Source organism: Carex rostrata, chromosome 21 (assembly GCF_964058835.1).
Source record: "Carex rostrata chromosome 21, lpCarRost1.2, whole genome shotgun sequence".
Classification (NCBI taxonomy): Eukaryota; Viridiplantae; Streptophyta; class Magnoliopsida; order Poales; family Cyperaceae; genus Carex; species Carex rostrata.
Window position 1 is genome coordinate 6,263,268 of NC_135938.1, and position 25,299 is coordinate 6,288,566.

General features: G+C 37.3%; 3 protein-coding genes across 3 annotated transcripts; all 3 read left to right on the forward strand.

The window, feature by feature from the left end:
• Nucleotides 1–6,394: 6,394 nt before the first annotated feature.
• LOC144573077 (putative disease resistance protein RGA4) lies at nucleotides 6,395–10,011 on the forward strand. The gene is made up of 2 exons (XM_078322765.1): nucleotides 6,395–9,376; nucleotides 9,827–10,011. Exon 1 carries the CDS (start codon nucleotides 6,395–6,397, stop codon nucleotides 7,541–7,543), a length of 1,149 nt encoding a protein of 382 aa, XP_078178891.1. The 3' UTR covers nucleotides 7,544–9,376; nucleotides 9,827–10,011.
• Nucleotides 7,655–9,325, forward strand: LOC144573078 (putative disease resistance protein At3g14460). The gene has a single exon (XM_078322766.1). It carries the CDS (start codon nucleotides 7,655–7,657, stop codon nucleotides 9,323–9,325), a length of 1,671 nt encoding a protein of 556 aa, XP_078178892.1.
• Nucleotides 10,012–22,201: 12,190 nt separating the features above from the next.
• Nucleotides 22,202–24,560, forward strand: LOC144573079 (uncharacterized). Its single transcript, XM_078322768.1, has 3 exons — nucleotides 22,202–23,175; nucleotides 23,266–23,320; nucleotides 23,439–24,560. Exons 1-3 carry the CDS (start codon nucleotides 22,202–22,204, stop codon nucleotides 24,558–24,560), a joined length of 2,151 nt encoding a protein of 716 aa, XP_078178894.1.
• The last annotated feature ends 739 nt before the right edge of the window (nucleotides 24,561–25,299 follow it).

Below are 25,299 nucleotides of genomic sequence, written 5' to 3' on the forward strand. Positions count from 1 at the left end.
CCTGCATTCTCGCGAGGAGTCCTCCTTACTGATAGAGGAGTGGGAGGAGTAGAGAGAGGAATCATATCACCTGTGTATTCTGGGTCTGAGGTGGATGGTGAAGGTGTCTCAAGAGTCGGAGTAGGCAGGGACAAGGGACTTGGCACAGGTGGCACTGTAGGCACGGTTCCCTCATTTTGCTTCTTTCTCCTCACATACACTTCACCATATCTCAACTCCCCCTGAGCTTGAGTTCTACCACCCTCAGGCTCAATCCTCTCAACATCTGTCTCAATTCTAGCCGAATTCTTCTTTTCCGGCTCAACCACAGTCGACTTCTCCTTTTCCGGCTCAATACCACCCACACTCACCGTCCTCCTTTCACCATCACCACTACTCTCCCCCCTTGCCCCATACCTCTTGTATCGAGCGAGTCTTCAAATGGTGATGTTGCTTCTGAGGAGTAGTATGGTTCGAGCTCGTGAAAAGTAACATCCATACTCACAAACATTCACCTCTCAACTAGGCTCCAACACGCATACCCTTTTTGAGTGGCTGAGTACCCTACAAAAATACACCTCACAGCCCTTGGATCAAGTTTTCCCACATTGGGTCTATTGTCATGTACAAAGCACACACACCCAAAAATTTTGAGAGGAAGAATATCTCCATTCTTACCTGTCAGCATCTCAATTGGAGACCTCCAATCCAATACCCGTGAGGGCATCCTGTTGATCAAATAGGCTGCTGTCAGAACTGCTTGCCCCCACAAGTACTTTGGGACTTTCATCGAAATCATCATACTCCGAGTTACCTCAAGGAGATACCTGTTCTTTCATTCCACTACCCCATTCTGCTCTGGTGTGTATGGACACGTGGTCTGATGCTGTATTCCCTGAGATGACAAGTATTCCCCAAACGCCTTATTAGTATACTCTGTCCCATTGTCAGACCTCAATACCTTCACAACTACACCGTATTGAGTCTGAACCATCTTGTGAAAATTTTTAAAGCAAGCAAGCACATCACTCTTATTTTTCATCAAGTAAAGCCAAGTTAAACGAGAAAAACAATCAATAAAAGACACAAAGTATCTAAATCCATTCAAAGTAGTTGTATGACAAGGTCCCCATACATCCGAATGAATCAAATCAAAACTACAAGACCTCCTACTCCCAGAGCTAGCATAAGAGCTTCTGGTATGTTTGCCTAACTCACACGCATCATACACTAATCTTTCCTTGTTTGCCTTTTCAAATAAAGGCTGATACAACTTACTCAAAACTGGAAATGAAGAATGACTCAATCGCCTATGATGGAGCAACAGTAGGTCTTCCACACTTCTCTCAACAATGGATGAGAGGGCCGAGCCCATACCCTCTTTATCCATGTACCACAGGCCTTTATGCAGTGTGCTAGTCCCAAGTTCCTTGCCTGTCCCCTTCTCTCGGAAGATCACCTTGGGATTATCAAACAAAACAACACAATTTGGTTGTGAGATAATGACACTTATAGATAAAAGGTTCACAGGAAAGGAAGGAGCATGCAAAACATTAGACAAAGTCAAAGTGTTGGTACATTCCACTGTAGCCTTACCAATCACTGGCTGGGCCATACCATCGGCTGTCCGGATGCTCTCTGGAACCGCTAGGTGAGTATAGGAAGAGAACTTCCTAGCAGCACCAGTCACATGGCGAGATGCACCAGAATCGACTATCCAATCTGGTGATCTAGTGGTGGATATAGAGGGAAGAGCAAGAGTATCACATGTACTTGTGGCTGAGTAAGCAACAGAAGCAAAGTTACCCGTGGTGGATGCATCATCGACTGCACTCTTCTCCTCACTTGCTCCTTTCTGCCTTCTCCTGACTATCTCCATGATCAGATCCTCCTCAGATAACCCCACAATAGCTTCCTCTTCCTCTGTAACCATCATATTTGCCCGGTTGCCTCCTCTTCCACATCTTCGGCCCCCACGGCCGCGTCCACGGTTCGCAACCTGCCCTCTACCACCTGCATCTCTCTCCATTGGTGGCTTAGGACAAGCCTTGATCAGATAACCTGTTTTCCCACAATTGTAACACCTGCGAGTCTCCCCCTTGGCACCTGTCATACTTGAGCTCGAGGCAGCCAAAGCTGATCGTGCGCCTGGAGGTCCACTCGGCTCAGCATGTATCACCATGCGACTCTCCTCCTGCATCATCGCAGCAATGGCCTCATCCAATGAAGGGATTTTGTCTGGGCTAGGAGAACTGATCTCATCTGTGTTGTTCGTACAATAATCATTTTCGTCTATTTGACTAATTTGCAAAAACATATAATTATTGAATTTTACGATTTCTTCTATTTTAAGATTATGCAGATTCAAGAAGAGTTGGAATTGCGATGTAATATGTTTGGACAGAAGAAATCATGAAGATCTTTACCAAGAATATAAATTGTAAAATTAAAAGCTTGGTAAAGTAAGTTTGAGGTTATTTTTACAGAGCAAAACGTTATGTAACGTTTGTAAAACGTTATAACGTTTTACTCCTGTCAAAAACACTAAGTAAAAGCTTGAACAAACTCAGAGGAAAACATAAAACGTTACAACGTTTTATAAAAATGTTGTAACGTTTTTAGGATGTTAAAGGACTGCGAAATCCAGCTGTATAAATCCTCTAAAACGTTATAACATTTTGCACAACCGTTGTAACGTTTTAGAGATGTTAAGGAACTACGAAATCCAGTTGTACAAGAGTCCTAAAACGTTATAACGTTTGCAGAAAACGTTGTAACGTTTTAATTAAATTTGTTCTTCAAAACAATCTGTTTTTGATCAAGATTTTACAGAACAAAACGTTATGTAACGTTTTATAAACGTTGTAACGTTTGTGAACGATTAGCTGAGCTGTCAGGAAATTGAAAACCTAAAATCGCATTATAATATAAAACGTTGTAACGTTTTAGCTCAATTTGCTCTTTCTGGAGCTGTCTCTATAAATAGAGTTGTGGGGTCTCTTCCCCACTTAACCCTAGCCGTCCCTAATTGCAAAAGAGGCAATTTTCTGTGAGCTTGGTTTCACCATTGTTGATTGAGCTTAAAACTTCAATATCTCTCAATCAATCTCAAACAACCTCAAACTCACTTCACTAATCTCTAATTAGATTAGGTTAGAGTGATCTATTGAGTGTTTCTCTTGTTCTTGAGTAGTTTGTGTGACTTCCCTTGTTTGTAAGGGCTCGCCGGCTCAAACCTCGAGTTGCTCGTGTGACATCCCTTGGTTGTAAGGGCTCGCCGGCGCTCATCTCTCGTTGGTCGTGACTTCCCGTTTTGTAAGGGCTCACGGTTCACAATTGTAATCCTTTTATATTGGGTAATAGAAAGGCGCACCTAGAAAGATGTTGCGACGCCCCGGAGACGTAGGTCTTTGTTTTGCCGAACTCCGTTATCATCCTGCGTGTCAATTTCTCTAAACTCATCTATTTACTTTCAATTGCAATTTAATTTCAGTTTTTGAGCTAATTAGCGGTGCCCCTAGTTACAACACTCTGATCAAAAGCCGAGTTCAACTGGGCCAGGAATTGCATAGTCCTCATCTATTGAATGAACTCCTCCTTCTTGCAACTCGGATCACTACAGCACAACCCCTGTGAGAAGTGATCAAGCTCTGCCCACAGCTTTTCCAGATTCAAGGAGTAATCCTGAATCGATCTATCACCCTGCACCACAGCCAATACCTCTTGCTGGATCTGGAACACCCTCATGTGGTTCTCAGTCCCACCATAGGTCCTCTTCAGCTTTGCCCAGATGTCCTTCACAAGTCGAATGTCATCTACTGAAGAGGCGATCGATTGTTTCATCGAGTTGAGCAACCAGGTGTAGATCAGAGCATGTGTGGTCCTCCACTCCTTAGTCTGAGCAGTAGCACTCGCTAGCTCATCCTCTGTCAGATACCTCTTGAGCTTCCTTCCTTCCAGAACAGTCTCGATCCGACGCGACCAACTTAGATATGAGGCCGGTCCATCAAGCTTAAGCTCCACAGTTTGGAGATCAAACCTCACCTGCGATGAATCACGTGCCAAGGCATTGGTTTGGGCACTGGCTCCCTGGATGAGACCAACCAACACCTTTAAAACCTCCGAGTCAACACCCGACAGGCACTCTAAAACCCCTTTCCCTTTGTCACTCCCGCTGGACATCTTTTCTTAAAGGATCTAAGTCTTCGATCACACAGATCACCTCGACTTCCTTCCCTTTCTCGATCTGATCACTCGTAACTCTCGTAAAGACCCGATCTTGCTCCTCAAGACGGATCTAAACCATCTCCCCCTTTCTTCTTCTCTTTCTTGACCCGATCTTGATCTACCTCATCAAGATACGAGCCCAAACCCGATAAAAAAACCTGATCTCGGGTATCGTGGGGGTGTAGGCCCCCCACGCCGGCCAAATCAAGCAAAGAACTACCTTTTTAGAGGCTAGACGGGCTAGAAGGTGGCTGAAAAGAAGAAAAACAGCCTAAAAAGAAAGAAAGGAAGAGAGAGAAGGTGGCTGATCGGAGAGAGGGAGCTACAGTGCTCGGCCTGAGATAGAGAAAGGCAGGGCGAAGAGAGAGAAGGCGGACCGGAGCAGCTAGGTGGTGGAGTGGACCGGCTAGGAGGCGGACGGCCAGCTCTGGGCGGATCTAGGTTAGATCGGACCTAAGGCATGCCAGTAGCGGCTGGGCCGATCAGACCTGATCAGAAGCGGCGACCCCACTGCTTGGGCGGAAGCAACCCGATCTAGGCTGGCGGCGGCGGTCGGAGACACAGGGAGGCGGCGGAACTGGTCTCTCTACTACAGTGCGCGAGCGGCTACTGTAGCGCTACAGTAAATTCGGGAAAAAAGAAAGAAAAATAGAAAAAGAGGCTAAACCTAAGGTCTAATACCAAAAAAAATGGTTCAAAAAAATGAATTTTATTGATTCTTGTTCTCTTGGGCCTATATAGGCATTACATTTTGTATTCGTAACCCTATAACTTCTATAATTCCTTTCTTACCGATATAACCCTATAACTTCTATAATGCGATAAACATACATAAATCTCAACAACTAAGTTCCAAAAGTAATATAAAGTTGCTAGTACTAAGCCACTGGGTAAAGGACTGAGGCTAATGCGAAGTACAAAAAAGTCATATTAGTATGTTTCTTTCATGCATCATCTGTATCAACACTAGGTGGTGGCCGGTACAACACTACTTCCAAGCCAGGGGGAATACAGTCCAGTGGTATAACATCTTCAATTATTGGCATCCAACCTGCATCTGATTTCTTAGCTTTCTTCTTCACATTACCTATCCAATAATCAATAATAGTTTTAATTAGTAAAATAATAGATCTAGCAGATTTGGGATTATATATTTATAGTTATTGAAACACATATCATTCCTATGTTTTCACATAATCCAACAAATATCACTAAAGACAATTAGAAAATCAGTTCTCTCAAAAGAAAGTAAAGTAAGAAAATATTGAAGGATGTCTTCCTAATTATTCCAATGTATCATGACAAGTTGACTCTTACCTAGCCATAATCATATCTATTGAACTAGGACTAGTTAAGGAAAAAGTGATTTCTAGTTTCTAAGTCTGTACAAAATTAATATTTGTTGATTCCCTATCCAACCATTAGCACTAAGGGTATCTTTGATCAGTATTTTTTTTTATGCATTGTTAACTACATGAAAAATCTGATTTTTGGATAGGTTTCAATTGTTTGACCGAGATTGGAAGGAAAAAGAAGATACAAAGAAAATAGAGATAGCTCCCAAATTATAGTAGCTCTAATTTCCTTAGTCTTGCATAATTACAAAATATGATAAAAGTTTGTCACAGGAAGATGTCAAGCGGGTACGGAGTATATACTAAATATATATTAGAACAGCCTCAAATATTTGCCTTACTATCTAGCATATGAGGAGGGATCAAGTTACAACAATTTTTGAGTCACAACAAGTTACAATAATTATTTTCTACATTTTCAAAGTCCAAATTGTCGATCCAAACCGTTAGATGTGATCTCCACAATAAAATATGCTTCCATACTAAATTTTACATTTTTTTGAAAATTTTTTACTATTTATTAAGATGGGTACAAAATTCAATGGTCTGAATTTGACTAGTTTTTGTACCCATCTTAATAAATAGTAAAAGAATTCCAAAAAATGTAAAATTTGGTATGGAAGCACATTTTATTGTGGAGATCACATCTAACGGTTTGGATCGATGACTTGGACTTTGAAAATGTAGAAAATGATTGTTGTAACTTGTTGTAACTCAAAAATTGTTGTAACTTGATCCCTCCTCCTAGCATATATATCCCTCAATTAAATTTATATACATTTCATTGCAAATCAAAAGAATATAGATATAAGATAGTTTCAAGTTTCAACACCATGTCGGTGACCTCATCTTCTGTGCCATTCTTTCTGCAGGCAGATCGACGATTGCTATCTCTATTAACATTCATAAAAGATTTAGTTAGTAACTCAACAAGCAAGGTGAAGGATATTCAAGGGAGACTAGATTTTGTTACTGCTGAATTGGAAAGAGCAACAGATTTGTTCGGTTCATCTAACGGATCTACTCCACATGAGACGACCTCATTCGTAACTGAGTCAATGTTGGGCCGTGAGAAAGAAGTGGAAGTGGTACTCCAGCTTATGCAAGAATCAGGTGATCTGGCTGGTTCTTCTAATAGTGCAAAAAGAAGGAAAACAGCAGGTAACTTGTTAATTTTGCCAATTGTTGGTATTGGAGGGGTTGGAAAGACAACATTGGCTCAACAAATTTACAATAATGAGAGGGCAAAAAATCATTTTGATTTGAGAATTTGGGTTTGTGTATCGGACCGCTTTGATTTGAAGAAGATAACCAAGGAAATGATTGAATCAGCAAACAGAGAGTTAAGGAACAAAGAGAGCGAATTTGACATCAATGACAATCTCACTAATCTGGACTCTCTCCAACATACACTAAAAGGAAAGGTACAGTCTAGGAGGTATCTAGTTGTACTCGATGATGTTTGGCATGAAAATTCTAGAGACTTAGAAAGTTTGTGTAACCCGCTAAGGTCGGGGCTTCGAGGTAGCATGATATTAGTTACCACTCGTTTGTCAAAGGTTGCTGAGATAGTTGGTACTCATGACCCAATAGAACTTGGCGGTTTGCCTGATAACATTTATTGGGATCTTTTTAAGAAATGTGCTTTTGGATCTTTGGATCCGAGTTCATTCCCTGAATTAAAGGACATTGGTATGAAAATTGCTGTCAAGCTCGAGGGGTCTCCTTTGGCTACTACAACTCTCGGTGGAATTTTGCGTGCCAACATGACCACACGGCAATGGACGAATATCTTGAACAGCGAACTGTGGCAAATAGAACAAGATGATGGTGATATTCTACCAGCCCTACGAGTAAGCTATCGATACTTACCTCTACATCTAAAGCAATGCTTTTCCATTTTTTCGTTGTTTCCGAAAGATTATCCTTTGTACTTGAATTTTTTGAGCCCGATCTGGTTAGCAGATGGTTTATTCAGTTGAGAAGAGAGAATTTTCTTAGAAGAAGAGAAGGGTCACTGGTATTTTCAAGAATTTGAAAATAGATCCTTCATTGTGAGAGGTGAGGATAACAATACATATTTACATGACCTCATGCATGACCTTGCAAAATCTGTATCTTTGGATATATGTTATTGCCAAGAAGAAGATGAATGGAGTTTACAAAACCACGATACTGTTCGCCACCTATCAGTGTATAGAAAACAGATTGAGTTGATTGATAATGAGATAAGCAAGTGCAAAAAATTGCGGTCCCTTCTATTCATTGATGGCCTTAATTATGAGACCAAGTTGGATTCTTCATCACTCAGGTATTTGTTCAATGAACTGCCATATCTCCGAGTGTTAGACCTGTGGTGCTGTAAAATTGAGGAACTACCGGAGAATATTGGAAACTTGAAACTTCTATTCCACCTTAATCTAAAAGGCACCGAAATTACAAGCTTACCAGAGTCTATCTGTCGGCTTTATAACCTCCAGTTGCTCTATCTAGACGGATGTCCAATTGAGAGTTTTCCCAAACTTTTCACTAATCTTATCAATTTGAGAATAATCACTGAGGAGATGGAGATAAGTTCAATGATACCCAGGATTGGAAAGCTAATTTCTCTCAAAAAACTACCAGAATTCAATGTTCTTCGGGAAGATGGGCATGGGATTAACGAGTTGAAGAATATGACCCGACTTCGGGATTGCATCAAGATTAGTAAGCTAGAGAATGTAAAGGATAAAAAAGATGCTGCTCAAGCTTGCCTTAACAAAAAGAAGCATCTTACTTCCTTGACTCTAAGTTGGTCCATGGGTAGAAATACCAATCCTGGTAAAAAGGAAACTTTTATTGATGAGGATATTTTAGAAGGCCTCGAGCCACATCCAAACCTTGAACAACTAAATGTCAACAACTATGGAGGAATAATACCAGCATCTTGGTTGAAAACTGAAAACCTGCCTAGCTTACATGTTCTCGGTATTAAAGGATGCTCTAACTTAAAAAGCCTTAAAAATTGGTTAGTGCCTTGTCAGCTGTTATCACTCCGGTCGTTGGAGATAAATTGTTGTGTAAATTTAGATTTATTACCAGTGGAATGGATTGGCAGTTCTTCTATCAACTGGCTAATAATAAAAAATTGCCCGTGGCTCAAATGTCCTAACAATCTAACCTTACCTTCCTCCCTGTCTCATCTTGAGCTAGATTCATGCGGTATGCTCGACAAGTCACTTCCAGGCTGCCTTATGAAAGTGCCCTTTCTGAAAAGCTTAAAATTATATAATTGCCAACATGTAACCTCCCTTCCTAGCCAAATAATTCATCATGTAAGGTCCCTTGTGCTCTCGAACTGTGCAGAGCTTCAGTATCTTGAACTGAGTAACCCATCCATAATGGAAATGTTGAGCATTGTAAAGTGCACAAAGCTGATACGAGCTGATGATCCATCGGCAACTGACAACAAAACACCGCTGGAACGAATCAAGCAGCTTCATACATTGGTGATTGATAACACTTCTCTTTTGAAGCTACCATTTTTAAGAAACCCACCGCATTCAGTGGGTACATTGATAATTCGGGATTCTACCGAGGAAAGCATTTTCACAAGGGATGTACAAGGCTGGCTGAATGGACCTGAAAATCTAGTACAACTGATTTTGAGGGATTGTCCCAATTTTGAGTCGTCATCGGAAGAATTACATGCCGTAATTAATGTGAAATGGTTACAAATAAGTAATTGCCCGAAATTGCAGTCCATACCATACTGTCACTTATAGAGCAATTGAAACAGCCTGAAAGAGCAACATATATATATAGCTACAATAAAGGTACTTATTGTTGCTAATTCCAATTTCCATATAATTTTTAATTATACAGCTCCCTTTACATGTATATATAATCCATTATGTTTATGCATTTTGTACTGGGCAATCTGAAGCATTTGATCACTAGCATAATTCCTATTAGCATTATGAATCTTAAATTTTTCATTTTAGAACATTTTTAACAGCTTACTGCATAATTCTTGGACAAAGAGATGTATGTTAACTTCATCTAATAGATTACAACCTCTTAATACTTGTTCTCATAAGTTTCATTTATGTATTCGTCAGATAGAGCCTTGTGATTTTTGTTTCTTTCCCCCATGTGATGCATGTCTTGTCCTCGTGGAACTCAGGATTATAACGCATTTTTATCTTCTCTTTTCCTTTTCCTATTTAATTGCAAGAAATATCTTGTTTAATTTCAACCATGCATCTGTTCTTTAATTTATGTAGGTAATACTGATACATTTGAGAAGGCGGATTGAGACAAGCCAAATTGCAAGGACTGTAGGTAAGATAAAATTCAAAGTTTCACAATTTCTTTATTGTTTTTTTTTTCCAAATTAATTAGAGATGAACATTGTAAACTATTGACGGGCTTATTTTCTGTACAATATTTTAGACCAAATAATGCTGGGACAAGAGTAGCAAAATACGCAGTAAATTTTTTTATGCTAAGATCTAATTTTTATAGAGGAGGGTTCAAATGTCTCCATTTTTTTTTTTATGGTTGTCAATTGACAACAAATATATTGATAAAAGAAATTTTAATGAAACTTGCTCTTACTCCCTCTCCTATACAAAGGAGTTAGGTACCACCCTTCCAACCCCTGTTGGCCTTAGCGAAATATAGTTTTTCCTAGTTATATAATCTCCAATTGTCGATCTCCATCGCCGTATGTATGATTAGGCGAGGCACCAATTTCTGTTTCCGTAAGAATAATCTCCTATTTTGCTCTTGCCACAGTGCCCAAACTCCTCCTGCCCATATTCTGTCCCAGTTGGCTGATTTTGGTAACTGGCTTCTCCCCTTGAACCATGCATCCTCAATGTCCAATCCTCCCTGGATTGAGATATTGTATTGTGCCATCAATCCGTTAGATATTGTATTGCCTCCATTTTTAAAAACTTAAACACTCAAAGTTTAAAACTTAAACGTCAAAATAAAACCGTTAGATGTGATCTATGTTATTTTTTTTATGTGCCCATAAAAAATTATTACATTTTGATTTTGCATTTATGTGAATCAATAAGTTAAAAAATCAACATCTAGAAATCATCCACATTTATATATATTTTTACAAGCTCAAGATGACAACCAAAACAAAGTTGAAATACCATAATTTTTTACACGTGCATAGATAAAATGATGTAGTTCATATCCAACGGTTTTATTTTGAATTTTAAGATTTAAATTTTGAGTTATTAAAGTTTTTAAAAATGAAGGCATGATGGAGACAAAAAATGGAGGCATTTGAACCCTCCTTATTTTTATAATACATTCAATTTTTATGGTATTTAATTTTGAAAAATACTATTCAAATTAAAATTGTGGATTAAAAACTTTTTAATTACATAAATATAGCGTGTATCAAATTTGAGTCAATTTGAAGTCATTTATCATAAAATCATTAAAACTCCACAGTTAAAAATATTAAATTGTTTGATGAAAAGAAAAACTAAACATCTTTCAAATCAACTTAAATGTTTGGATATACACCCTATTTAAATAATTAAGAATTCATCTATAATTTTTATTTTTCAATTCAAATAATATGTTTTAAATATATGTGAATAAAAATTAAATATATATAAAAAAAAAGTTAGATATATTTTTGAGGAGGGTTCAAATGCCTCCATTTTTTGTGCCTCCACTATGCCTCCATTTCTAAAAACTTTAATAATCCAAAATTTTAAACTTAAAAGTCAAAATAAAACCGTTGGATATGATCTACATCATTTTATCTATGCACATATAAAAAATTATGACATTTCAATTTTATTTTGATTGTCATCAAGAGCTTGTAAAAAACACACTAATGTGGATAATTTCTAGACGTTGATTTTTGAACTTATTGATTCACATAAAAACAAAATTGAAATGTGATAATTTTTTATGAGCACATTGAAAAAATAACATAGATCATATCTAACGGTTTTCTTTTGACTTTTATGTTTTAAATTTTGAGTTATTAAAGTTTTAAAAAATAGAGGCATGATGGAGGCACAAAAAATGGAGGCATTTGAACCTTCCTCATGTTAGAATTCCCTTTCATAATAAATCTGCATATTATGTTGTGGTATCTCTATGTACCGGGCCTACCAGCCACATTACATATATCAGATATTCAATGCTCATAATTTTTATTTACGTTCTTGATTGCTTTGCATTCTTTTGTTACTTTGATGGCATCCTGCGTGCTCTGTTTGTTATCAGGAATGAATACTTGTAAATATTACTGCAACCGACTATTCAATTCAACTTCTCTTATCACTAGTGGAGAACGTACAATTAGTGTCGCCTTTAAAAGCCGACACTAATACTTTAGTATCAGTCGTTTACAAAAGGCCGACACTAATAATATTAGTGTCGGCTGTTTATAAATAGGCGACACTAATAACTGAGAATTAGTGTCGGCTGGTTATAAATAGGCGACACTAATGTATTAGTGTCGGCTGTTTATAAATAGCCGACACTAATTATTAAGTATTAGTGTCGGTTGTTTATAAATAGCCGACACTAATTCTCAGTTACTAGTGTCGCCTATTTATAAACAGCTGAAAAAATTTCATTTTAAGTCCCGCGCACCTCTTTCACAACGCACACCTAGGGTTTAAAACACAGCCTCCTTTCTTCCTCCGCACATCTCTTCCGCTCGGAAAAACCTAGCCGCCCCTCTCTCTTGAGCGTTCACTTCGCTTCACGCTTCTCTTCGATCTGATCTTCTCAAACCTAGCCGCTTCTTCTAGGCGAATACTAGAAGATGGCGTTGCCTCTGCGGACTCTGCAGCGAAGTAGCGAAGAGGTGAAAAGAACGCTTTGGTTCACACCAAAACCTCAAACATGGCAGTAGTAAGTTTACTTCAACAACAATGCATTTTCTTGCATAATCCATCTATAAGAGTGTTAAAGGTCACAACATCAGGTTCATACCCTTTACACATCATGTCATGTAAAAAATCCACTGTTGTCTCAATTTCACCATTCTTGTATAATCCATCTATAAGAATGTTATAGGTTACGACATCATGCTGATGCCCTTTAGAAATCATGTCATGTAGATAATCCATTGCCTTCTCAATTTCAACTTTCTTGCACAGCCCATTTATAAGAATAACGATAAATGATATATGAGCAATTTGGATGATATTTTATTTAGTGAGTTTTATTTATAAATTATGATAAATTATTTGATATTTTTGTTTTATATATAGTTCAGCAAAAATATATGAGCATTCTAGAACAAAAATTTTCATTTTTGGAATTTTCTATGATTTATTGTGAATTTTTGAAAATTTTATTTTAAAAAAAAAAGACATTAGTGTCGGCTATTTAATAAATAGTCGACACTAATGCCTTACTTTTAGTGTCGGCTATTTACAAAGTATTAGTATCAGCCTGATTAGTGTCGCCTAATGTCCGACACTAATACCCATAAACAGCCAACACTAATTCCAAGTTTTCCACTAGTGTATGATAGGAGTAGAACTCGGGTGTTCTTAAGTTCACCAAGTTCCTTGATGAACTCAAGTCTAAAACTCGTCAAATCGGCTTTAAATGGTGAATTTGAATAGTTGAAACCCTCCTACCTTATGAGTGATGTGTCTACATGTGAAAATTTTAAACATTCGAATTAATTTAGTATAAAGCCGAGCGGTCAAAATAGGTTCAAAAAAAGAATGCATAAAAATTAATTTATTAAGCTTCTAATTTTGACCGCTTGACTTTATACTAAATTAATTAAAATGTTTAAAATTTTCACATATAGACGCATCACTCGTACGATAAGCAGGTTTCAATGGTTCAAATTCGTAATTTGAAACTGATTTGATGGGTTTGAGACTTGAGTTCACCAAAGAACTTGATAAACTTAAGAGCACCCTAGTTCTACTCCTTATGATAGTATTTTTTAATGAGTAGGGTTAAAATATATTATTAGTTTTGTATCCAATTAAATTCCACATCTTTATATTAGTTTTCAAAGTTCAATCAGTCAATTCAAATAGCTCAACATGATTGGAGATTAAGTTTTATGTTCTTTGGAAAAAAAAATATTGTTATTTTTATATAGGTATAAATTACTGCAAAACATTATGGACAATTAAAAAAAAAAGTGATTTTGTGGATAAATAAATAAAAATAGTAAGAATATTCTTTTTTAGTAGAGCATTTTAATGTAAAAATTATGTTCAACATTTCAAACGAAGAATACATGACATGAATAAGACACAAAATCAATAAAGTATTTTAACCTTACTCTTTTTTAATATTGTTAAACCAGGTTACCTTATTTTGTCACAATATATTGTTTAACCGTGGCTTAGGAATTAGTTTAGTTACTTCATTTTTAATAAAATAACGCTTCCGCTGATTTTTTCTGTCATTTGAATTTTAGATACGATGGTGAAAACACTGGTTCTCTCTCAATTTATACGTTATCACGTAGAGTGTTTATTTCTGATCCGACTCAAACGGGTCGGTTTGATCCAAACTTGAATCTTATATGGATCTAGAATTTGTTTTTTTTTTTTTTTTAAAAAAGGCAGAAGCCCATTTCATTAGAATGAAATTGGTTAAATACAAAATTGTCGGTTGTTGTGAATTCCAACAAGGAAAATCACACCGACGAAGTATCTAGGATTTGGATCCACAAAAACCAACAAAAACTCAAACACCATCCACATAAGTATCATTACCAAACACAAAAAGTAAGATATAATATCTAAGCCACTCTGATTGGGGCTAAAGGGAGGGCTATAGCAAAAATTGTTAGCTTTCTTCATATTCCGATCAAGGAGTCTCGGAGGGTGCATCTACAGCGGGGTCAGCATACACCACCATTGGCAATGGCATGTACTGGTTAAGAGGTATAGCGTCTTCTATCACAGGAAGCCAGTCCATCACAGCCTCTTGAATGGATTTCTTCATTTTACCTGTCCAATACAAGCAAGTAGATTTAATCAGCATAATTATCATTCTAGCAGAATTTTGGGAAACATGATTAAAGCACAAGTCATTCCTATGTTTCCATATCGTCCATGTAACAGAACAGAGTACAATTAAAAAACCAGTTCTATCAGAAGAGTCAAGTAGGGAAGCATACTGTAGCAAGTCATGCCAAGTATGCCATTGTTGCATTACATTTTGGCTTTTTCCTAACCAGAACCATATCTGTTGAGCTAACCTACAAGTCAGGAATAAATGATCTACCGTTTCGTGGTGATGACAAAATTGACATTGTGTATTACCTAACCAGCCCTTTCTAATCAAGTTATCCTTAGTCAAGATGAAATTATGTGCAACTAACCACATAAAGATCCTTATTTTAGGGGGTACAGGTAAATGCCACCATAGCATTGCATTTTTCGGTCTTGACCCTCCAAAATTCAAAATATTGTAAATAGAATGAGTGGAAAACTCCCCTGATTGCTCCCATCTCCAGGCAAGTTTATCATGAGGCAAGGTGAATGAGATTGAGCTAATAATATCAAGCAATTCTACCCATTCTTTATGATCTATTCCTACCAGCTCTATCCTAAATTTTAGCACCTGCCCTTGAGAATGAATGACATCAGCTAAGATGACGGATTTATTAATGCATTTAGTGAACAAGGAATAATATTTGATGTCTAAAGAACAGTTTTGGTACCATTGGTCTAACCAAAATCTGACCTGTGTTTGTATGCCGGGAGAATAAAAGGTACTCATATCCCCTATGTGACTGATTTTTAGCAAAGAAGACCAAAATGGTGAGAGAGAAGTGGGATTTGATACCATATATTTATGATGTATAAGTGTTTTCCAAAGGCCCAAATAATTAGGATTTTTAAGTTTCCACCACCATTTAAGCATAAGAGAAATATTCATTTGTCTAAGATCAAGAATTCCTAACCCTCCAAAGTTTTTAGCTAACCTAGATGTATACCAATCAAGAAGGATATATTTTTTCTTTTTAGAATTACCCTGCCATAGAAATCGCCTTCTAACTTTATCTATAAATTTTATGACCGTAAGGGGAAGTTTATATACTGATAAAGCATATAGAGGTATAGCTGTAAGTACTGAATTTAGAAGTGTAAGTCTACCAGCAATAGACAACATATTACTTTTCCAGATTTGTAATCTACTATCTACTTTATCTATTAAGAAAGACCAATCAGCTATTTGTAATTTTTTATAATGTAAAGGAAGACCTAAGTATTTCATAGGAAAAGATCCCCATGAACATCTAAACAATTGATTAAGATTTAGATTTCTATCTACATGTATGTCATACATTTCAGTTTTATCATAATTAACCTTAATTCCAGAAATTGATTCAAATGCTAACATGGCCCACCAGGCAGCTTCCACATTCTCCTCTTTCGCTTCTAAAAAAAGGATTGTGTCATCTGCATAGTGGCAATTAGTAATTGCTCTATTATCTACACATGGAGGTCCTAAACCTATTACGACATTAGCTAATCTACCTTTCATGAATATTTTGCTAAGGGTATCAGCTGCCAGAATATAGAGAAAAGGAGAGAGTGGGTCCCCTTGCCTAACACCTCTCTTACAATAAAAGTATGGACTGAGCTCCCCATTAATATTAATACAAGATTGTGAGCTTTGTAACCAGTTGGTGACCCATTGAATCCATCTACTACCAAAATTTCTAGCATGCAAGATATCTAAAAGGTACTCCCAACTGATTTTATCATATGCTTTTTCAAAGTCTATTTTAATCACTACTCCTAATTGTTTAGCAGAATGACATGAATGAAGTATTTCTTGACTAAGGATGACATTATCTAATATGTATCTATGTTTAATAAATGCAGATTGGCTATGATCTATTAACTTATCCATTACTACTTCTAATCTATTTGTAAGCAGCTTAGATATTATCTTAAAACTACAATTAACTAGACTAATGGGTCTATACTTTCTAATAAGTTTTGCATCTTTTTCTTTTGGAATAAGACATATGCATGACTTATTTATTCTATGTAAGTTAAGATTATTGTTATAGAAATAATGGACAAGAAGCATAAGATCATCTTTAACTAAAGTCCAGAAAAATTGATAGAATTTAAACGTGAAACCATCCGGACCTGGTGCCCCATTTGGGTCAGATGCAAAAACAGCTTGTTTAATATCATCTACACTAAAAGGGGATTCTAATTCCCATTGCTCTAAACTATTAAGTTTATCCTCCTCAGCCCAAAAAGAATTATCTAAATGTCCGTATGTAAAACTAGGAGATCCTAATAACTCTTTATAATAGGCTATAATATGTTTTCTAATTTCTACCATGTTATTAGAGATATTATCATCTATTTCTAAAGTATGAATGTGGGTTTTCTTAGCTCTATGGGAGGCGATTGTATGGAAGTATTTAGTGTTGGCATCCCCCCCTTCTAACCACAATTGTTTTGATCTCAATTTCCAATGATCTTCCTCCTCTTGCATTATTTCTTCTAATCTGTTATTACTATTAATCCATAGGTCCTCTTCGACCTGTGTGTAGGATCTCTCTTCCTTAATTTTTTGAAGGGTATGTAAAGTGTTTTGAAGGAGGGTTTTTTCCTTTCTCCTTTGACCATAAAAATTTTTTGCCCACCCTTTCATTTTTTGTCTAAGTTTTTTTAGTTTATTAGACCAACTTTTAGCTATATCAGGTAGTTTAAGGGGTGTTTCCTGCCACCACTTAAATACCAGCTCAACAAATTCCTTCTGTTCAGTCCATACAAGATCAAATCTGAAAATGGGAGGGGGGGTGCAACTAGGGTGTTAGTTTGAACTAGTAGAGGACAATGGTCAGAACCTGTGCTACTAAGATCAGTGAGTAAGTGAGAAGGATAAAGTCTGTCCCATTCAGAAGTGACTAAGAATCTATCTAATAAAGCAAACCTAGTACCATTAGACCAAGTAAATTTTCTAGAGAGGAGTTTTAATTCTAACAATTGGTGGTCATTAATAAAATTATTGAAAGCTCTACTGAGATTCATATCAAAATTATGACCTGATTTTTCCCCTTTTTTCCTAATAGAGTTAAAATCCCCACATACCACCCATATATCTAGTGTATTATCTCTAATAGCTCTAAGTTCTTCCCAAAATGCAGTTTTATTTTGTCTTAGAACTGGACCATAAACTACTGTAAATTGCCAAGAAACATTATCTGTTTTATTTTCTACAACTACATTTACACTAAATCTATGAATAGAGTGTGAAATTTCTTTAATTTTATTGCTATCCCAACCTACTAGAATGCCTCCTGATCTTCCTAAAGAAGGAAGCCAGATCCATTGATCTAATCTATTTGAAATTTCCTTCAAACATCTAGTACTAAGTACTTCCTTCTTAGTTTCTTGGATAGCTACTAAATCAACCTTATTAGCTATAATTAAATCTCTAAGAAGATGTCTAGTCCTATTAGAATTTAGGCCCCTACAATTCCAATTAAGTATATTCATAATCAACTACTGGTACACTCTGTGGAGGAGAGAATCCAACATCTAATGTTGGTTCTGATGCAGCTACTGTAATAGATTCTAAGCTAACTGTTATTGGTTGAGCTTGGGTAGTTGAGACTAAAATTTTTTTAATTGCTATTTCGAATTGACTTCTATCCATATTTTTTATACTATCTATTATTTTGTAACTATCATCCAGAGAATTTCCTAAATTAATTTGATATACTTGGAACAATCTAATAATCCGCTCTACGGTAAGTCTAGAATATGGAAATCTAGAGATAAGTGTCATACCTGACCGACTGCTACTGGCACCTTGTTTCCTTTTCTGTGCTTTCTGTAAGACTGTCCCTTCATCCAGTTGAGCTTGCATTCTAAGGCTCCTCCTCAGCTCCTTCTGAGTAGCAGTACCACTGTCCACCACTTCAGGAGTTTGGCTGAATGGTTGAGTTTCAGTTTGTTCCGAGTCTGAGATGCAAATGGCCTTATCTGGAGAGGACCCAAGGGTTCTTCTAGCACTTCTGAGTCTAGAGCTCATACCACTGCCAGGAGAAGTCCCTGTTTTCTTCATCATCACAGGTTTGGGAGAAAACTTTCTAACAACCTTCTTTTTCTTAGAATGGGGAGAGAGGGGTGTTGTGCCATAGGAGTTGGCTCTCAGAAGAAGGTCATTAATAGTGATATCCTCATCACTATCATATTCTATGTTTGGCATGGGGGAGAAATCTTTTGCATCAGAGGGGAAAAGAATAATCAAAGGAAAAGGTACAGCTGGGAAACCTTCAATAGCAGGGAATTGCAGACCTTCCCCTACTACTTTGTCCTCAGTATCCCCTTGTTCTACTATCTCCATTGGATCCCCTAGGTTGTCCCCATTTACTGCTCCAGCTACATCAAGTGTCTCAATTTCATGAGTTCTACTATTCTTCCCAAGAACTATACCAGAACCATCAAACACAAAGCCGCCTTCTCCCTGTTCAGCTTGAGTCTGTCGGTTTTCAGAGACAACTACATCAGTTCTAGTGGTATTCGTATTCCCAAAATCTTGATTAGCACTAGTCCCACCACCAGACCTATCAGAATTATTGGATTGAGCGGTTGGCTGAGTAAAACCCTCTGGTGTTGAGGTTTGACCGAATTCAGTCCCATTTGGATAGGGTCTGCCTCCTTTCCTACCAACCCAAGCATTCACTCCTTCAGACTTTTCAGATTCAATTTCAAATTCAATCTGATGCAAGCGTCTCTGGCCCGCTGGGTTGCGGTACGGTATGAGGTGTGTAGTTGGTATGAGGTTACGGTCACAGACTTCCAGCTTAACTCGAACAAACCTAACATCATAGCCACTGTGTGTAGCTGTATCCACTTCTAAAACATAGGCCTCCCATGGATTGAACAGCTTGTCATATTCCTTTCTCTCATTCAGGAAAAGAGGGTACCCATAGATCCTCACCCAGATATGCTCTAGAGCCACCCCCTCATGAAATTCATGTTCCCAAGCAACGATAGGAAACCGTACCTTGTCTAATCGGAGAAAACCGATTGAGGCCATTGATTCCAACCAGGCAGTGTTGGGAGCGAGTATGAGGTATTTGAAATCATCAAAAACCGCTGCGATCCACTGGTGTTGAGCATGAGGGAAGGTTGCTTGGAGGAGGCGTTCAGTTTTCTGAGGGCCCCACGCAGCGATATCGTCTAAAACGAAGCTTCTAAGAAGACTAGCTTCCACCGCTAGCGATCTTGGTGTAGCCTCAAACTCGATGATCGGAGGTCTGAATGCCATCGGAGAGTTTGATTGAGCAAGGCGAGGACGGGTGGGAACAATTTTGGCTACAGATCTAGGGTTTGGGGGAAGGTTGTGTTTCGTCTCTTTAAGTCCATCGGGAGTAACTACGGTTTGTTTGCATAGAGTGGATTTGTGCCCAAATCCGTTGCACAGAAAGCATAATTGTGCGTTCCGACAGGTTTTGCTGAGATGTCCCGGACAGCCACACTTGATACACCATGGGTTCTTTATCGTTGATCTCGATCTGAGATCATCCAACTTTCTTTTAATGATTTGCGCTCGCGATTCCTTTGTCTGAGATGACGTTTGAGATACTTCGCATCTATGCGGATTGGAGGGGATCGCTGATCGATTGACACCATTAGACTCCTTCACTGGCGCACAATGCTGCGTATTAAAGAAAAACCATGGATTAGTAGAGAATCTATTAGTAACTAATTGTAATTGTCGTAATCTAGAGAAAGGAATGGTCATAGTTTTTTGTTTGTTTTTTTTTTATTGAAAATCGCCTAGAAATCACCTAGAAATCGCCTAGAAATGCTCTTGCTGTTCCTATGAGAAGAAATCGCCTAGAAATCGCCTAGAAATCGCCTAGGAATCAGAAGCGTTGTCTTTTTATGATTTGAATTGGATCTAGAATTTGTAACCCGTCAAACTACATTGCTAACAAAATGAAAATAATCCACTGTTCTATAATCGAGTCACGCCTAATGAAAGAGTTTGATCACCAACTGTCGTTTGTTCAACTAACAAGTTCTAATTGGGCTTGGGCCGCTCAATTCATATTTTTACATCTTTCAATTTTCATCTTATTACATTATATAACGGCCCATTGCATGCTACTTTTGATCTTGCGGACTGGATGATAGAAAGAATATGGGCTTGATTTCTTGATTAGGCCCATTATATGGTGTATATTGAAAATAAGAAAACCAAGCCCAATAAAATTAATTAGTAGTTGGAACAGGCCACAGTTGTTGATCCACACAATGATTCTCTCAGGCGGTGGGGAAGGGGTGATGATCAGGGATTTTTTTATTATTTCCATTTGTATGATTAGTAATATGGAATCTGTGATGCTATAATCGCCGAGAAACTTGGAGAACAAGTTAGGGTTTCTGAAACAAGAACATACATATCGAGGTCTTCTTGTAAAACAGTAAAAGGCATTAATTGGAATTGACGAAGAAAAGAAGCGGTATGTATATTCACACTCATTTTTCATCATATAATTGTTTCTTTCCAAAATTCACTACGGATCCCTGTTTGTTTATTAGGGTTTGAATTTGAAGAATATTGGAATTGATCTGAGGCCATATTCTTCTTTGTTCCAGTGTGTGTTTTTTTGTCACGGACAGAAGAGAATTTGGGCGAAATTCCATCCAATTTTGACTCAGTCAACGCGCTTCAAGGAGAGGAAAGGATGGAGGGCAGTTCGGTCAAGGCGGAAAGAGTAACGGGCAAGAGAATCAAAGGGAAATGGGTCACTGCAAGTGGGCCTTCACAAATTAAACCGTCAGTACTGGAGAACAATCAAATGGAGACTGGACAAGCATTTCCTTAAATATCTGCAGCAGCCAGCAGCTAAACGCTATTCCTCCACGTCAATGCTTAAATGGCAAGCGATGATTCAATCTAGCAATCTAATCGATGGATCTGATTGATTCTAATCCAAGAAGTTTCATCTATATATAGAGAGTAGTTCCCTGTATTAGGATTATGAAATCTGTTATTGGATCTTTACAATTTCTTAGTTTCCATTATCGTTTCTGTTGTACTCATTTTTACCAGTTCAATCAAATTATTTCGATTTACCATTTCAATTTGAGTTCTTTAATCTTGTTGAGCTTGAGGATCGTCACATTTTTTTTTGAGAAAATTTGTTCCAGTGTTTTAGGCAGCATGCAAGAAAATTGTGTCAGGATTAATTATGAAAATAGAAAATTAGTGAACATGCTTTATAAGTTGATCACATGTTGATTCAATGAATAGAGTTAAATTTTAAATTAGCAACTAATTTATTTTCTCCTGAGATGAGATGGACAATTTGTCCAATTTTCAATCAATTCTTCAGAATCTGCAATTAAATGCCAAATTCCAAGAAAAAAAAAATCAACTTTAAAAGAGCATAAGAGTAGATAAACAGAGGAGAAAGATTAGTCAAAGCTCAATTGCCTGTTACTCCTCACAATTTATGAAATATTTTACAGTGTACAGATACCAAAATTGTGTGGTATAACCGGCAATTGAGCCTTTATTAATCGAGGCACAAACTAGATAGGAGAAACAATATTGGAAATCTAATTAATATTTTGAACCTGAAATAATTCTGATTAAAGTTTGTTTGAATTTGCATTTCTCAGGTGATGAAGCCTCAACGTGGGGAAATCCCACCTTTTAAAAAATCCCCTGTTCTACCCAGTTTCAGCCAGCAGCTGTGGCTCCTCCAGTTGCATGGAACGAAAGAGCGCACAATAAGTTTCATAAATCCTTCTAATGGCAGCATCGAGGAACGTTCGGTACCAGAGATGCAAAGGAAGGTATGCCTTGGATGCTTTGGAGAGTGGATCCTATTGCTCCATAGAAAGAGTAAAGGAATGTCTCTCTTGGACCTCACCTCATTTAATGAAATCGAGCTTCCCGCAATGCCAGAGCCGTTAGAATCCCTCGGTTCTTTTGCAATTTCATCACCTCCAACATCTCCCAAGTGTCTTATCATAACTGTCCTTAAGTATCAAGATTTTATCCTTTATTCTAGACCCAACGACCAAAACTGGATCAAAATCCAACCTGTCTTAAATACACATTACAACGGAATAGTTGGTATAAGCCAGGGGAAAGTTTATGCGCTGACTCTTATGGGGCAACTTGCGGTCATTGATTTAGAGTCGTTACCTACAGGTGATATTGTATGTCGATTCATAGACGTCCCTCGTTTATTTCACAACGAAAATTGCCATTTAGTTGTTTCCAACGAGAGCGTCTTCACCGTTTTGGTTAAATTTTCGTCAGGACGGGTCAATGATGTTGAAATTTATACACTGGATACTTCTCTGCTATTTAGTAGACAAGTGTATAATTCTACAGCTAAGAGATGTTCACATTGGGTGAGAGTTGGAAGCATGATTCGTCGCAGCTTCTTGCTCAGTGGGGATTACAATATCTCATTATCTGCAAATTATCCGGGAGTACAATGCAATTGTATCTATGTTTTGCAACCAGACGAGGACGGCCTGAGGCTATATACAATTTGTTTGGACGATCAGACTACCACTTTTAAGGTGCTACTTCCTGAGGAGACTAATGCATGGAACAGATTATACTGGGTGGTACCTCGTTGGTGCGTTTCTTTTTTAGTTTTATACATAAAATTTTAATCTTATTTCTTCAGAAAATTGTTTCAAAATGATCAGTTGAATATTTTTCAAAGGTCAAGAAGCATCCAGTGCAGGCCCACAAAAACATCTACGGTTCTCTCTAGTGAGGTACGAGCATTCTTTATCTTATATTAATCTATTACCATCTGGACAATCTTTTGGTTGTGTGTAATTAATGTTGAAATCTAGGTTCTTATTTGACGTCATGTTATTTTGAATTTATTAGGGTGAAGACAGAACAAATGACATACCGATATCTTGGGCTGATCTACCCGAAGAAATGGTACAAGAACTCTTCTCACTTCTCCCTTTGCCAGATCGTATACGCCTGGCGTCTGTTTGCAAATCATTAAACTCTTTCTCCAAATACATACAAGATTCAAAGGTTTTCCCATGGCTGATGTGCTCCTTAAATTGCGGTTCTCTAAAGTTCTTTGACACTTTCTATGGAGTAGAACACAGTTTACAGATGAAGTGGCTTGGGTCTGATGGGAAGCTTACTTTGCACTTCTCAAAAGATGGTTGGATTATTGCATCTGATAGAAAGCCGTATATTGGATCGCCGTCTCTATTTATCTTAAATCCATTAACAAAACAAGGGATCAAACTTCCATCAGTGCATATTTATGAGGATGAGTACATGCCATTTTCGTTTTCCTCTGTCCCAACGAATTCAGATTGCATTGTGCTTAGAGTTTTCACAAATTCTTGGAGCTGTGAATTGTACACATGGGATCGTGGACTGACGAAATGGAAGTCAGTAAAAATAGATCTTTCTGACAATCTTTTTCGGCCTACATCTGCTAGCCCCGTATTCCTTAATGGTGAATTTTACATCCTAGGAAGAGAGGGAGATCTATTGGTCTTCAATCCAATTACAAAGAAGTACAGGTTTCTCAACATATCAGTGCCAGTTCACTCTCACTGGGACCCTATCAAACAAGAAGATTTCTATTTGCTAGAGTTAGCAGGGAAGCTAATTTGTGTGCTCAAAGAAAGCATGATGGCATCACACGCTGTGTATAAATTGGACCAAATAAAGGGAGTCTGGGTCGAACTTGATAATTTGGGGGAAATGACGGCATTTCTCAGCTGTAGGAATTCTCTGTCGAGGCCATCTACACATAGAATGTATGCCAATGGGATGTTATTCCCGAGATTTTACAGAGAAGAAAGGAAGAAGCCAATGTTCTACTCCATGCAAAACCGCGCTTTCCAACCCATGTCTGATGACACGAGGGAAATAATGAATTGTGTTTGGTTTGAGCCCAACTTGTTCATTATTAAGAAGAAAAATATTAGGAAATTTTTTACTGTTACTTTGAAGAAAGAAATATCATATCTGTAATAATACTAATGAATCCTTTTAAAATGTTAATGTTAATGAATTGTCACTGATTTTACTGATGTTCTTTGATTTTTGTTTGTTTCGTTGAGGCTATCTAGGAATAAAATGTATGCCAATGGAATATTATTCCCAAGATTTTACAGGGAAGATAGGACTAGACTATGCAAAACCATGCTTTTCAAAAACCAGTGTTCTAGACTGCAAATTGCAAAACCATGCTTTTCAACCGATGGCTTAAGAAGACATGATGGATATTATGAATTATGTTTGGTTTGAGCCCAACTTGTTCAAAATTAAGAAGAATTTTATTTGCAAAATGTTTAGTTTGGAGAAATAAATTTTGTAATTCTTTAATGACTTGTCTGCGATTTTATTGTTTGGGTTTTATGATACTTAGTCTTATCTATGATGTGCTGCAGAGAAAAGTGCACCATTTGGAAATTAATTAGAAACTCTTCATTATGCATTCCATAGATTTCAGTGAAAATAAATAAGTTTTGAGCAGCTTCTTTTTAAAAATAAAAAAATAAAAAAAAAAGAAATGTTTAATTTCAGAGAATAAAGATAGTAGCTAGTATAGTGTAGTAGAAACTTTCTCAAAGTTTTACCATGGTAGAAACAAAATTGACTCATTGATGTATTGAACAAATCCGTATCCATTACTATAACATCAAATTTATATTTAACATGTGAATTGTTCGATCAGAACTTGAATTAATTTGGCTCAATTTAATAATTT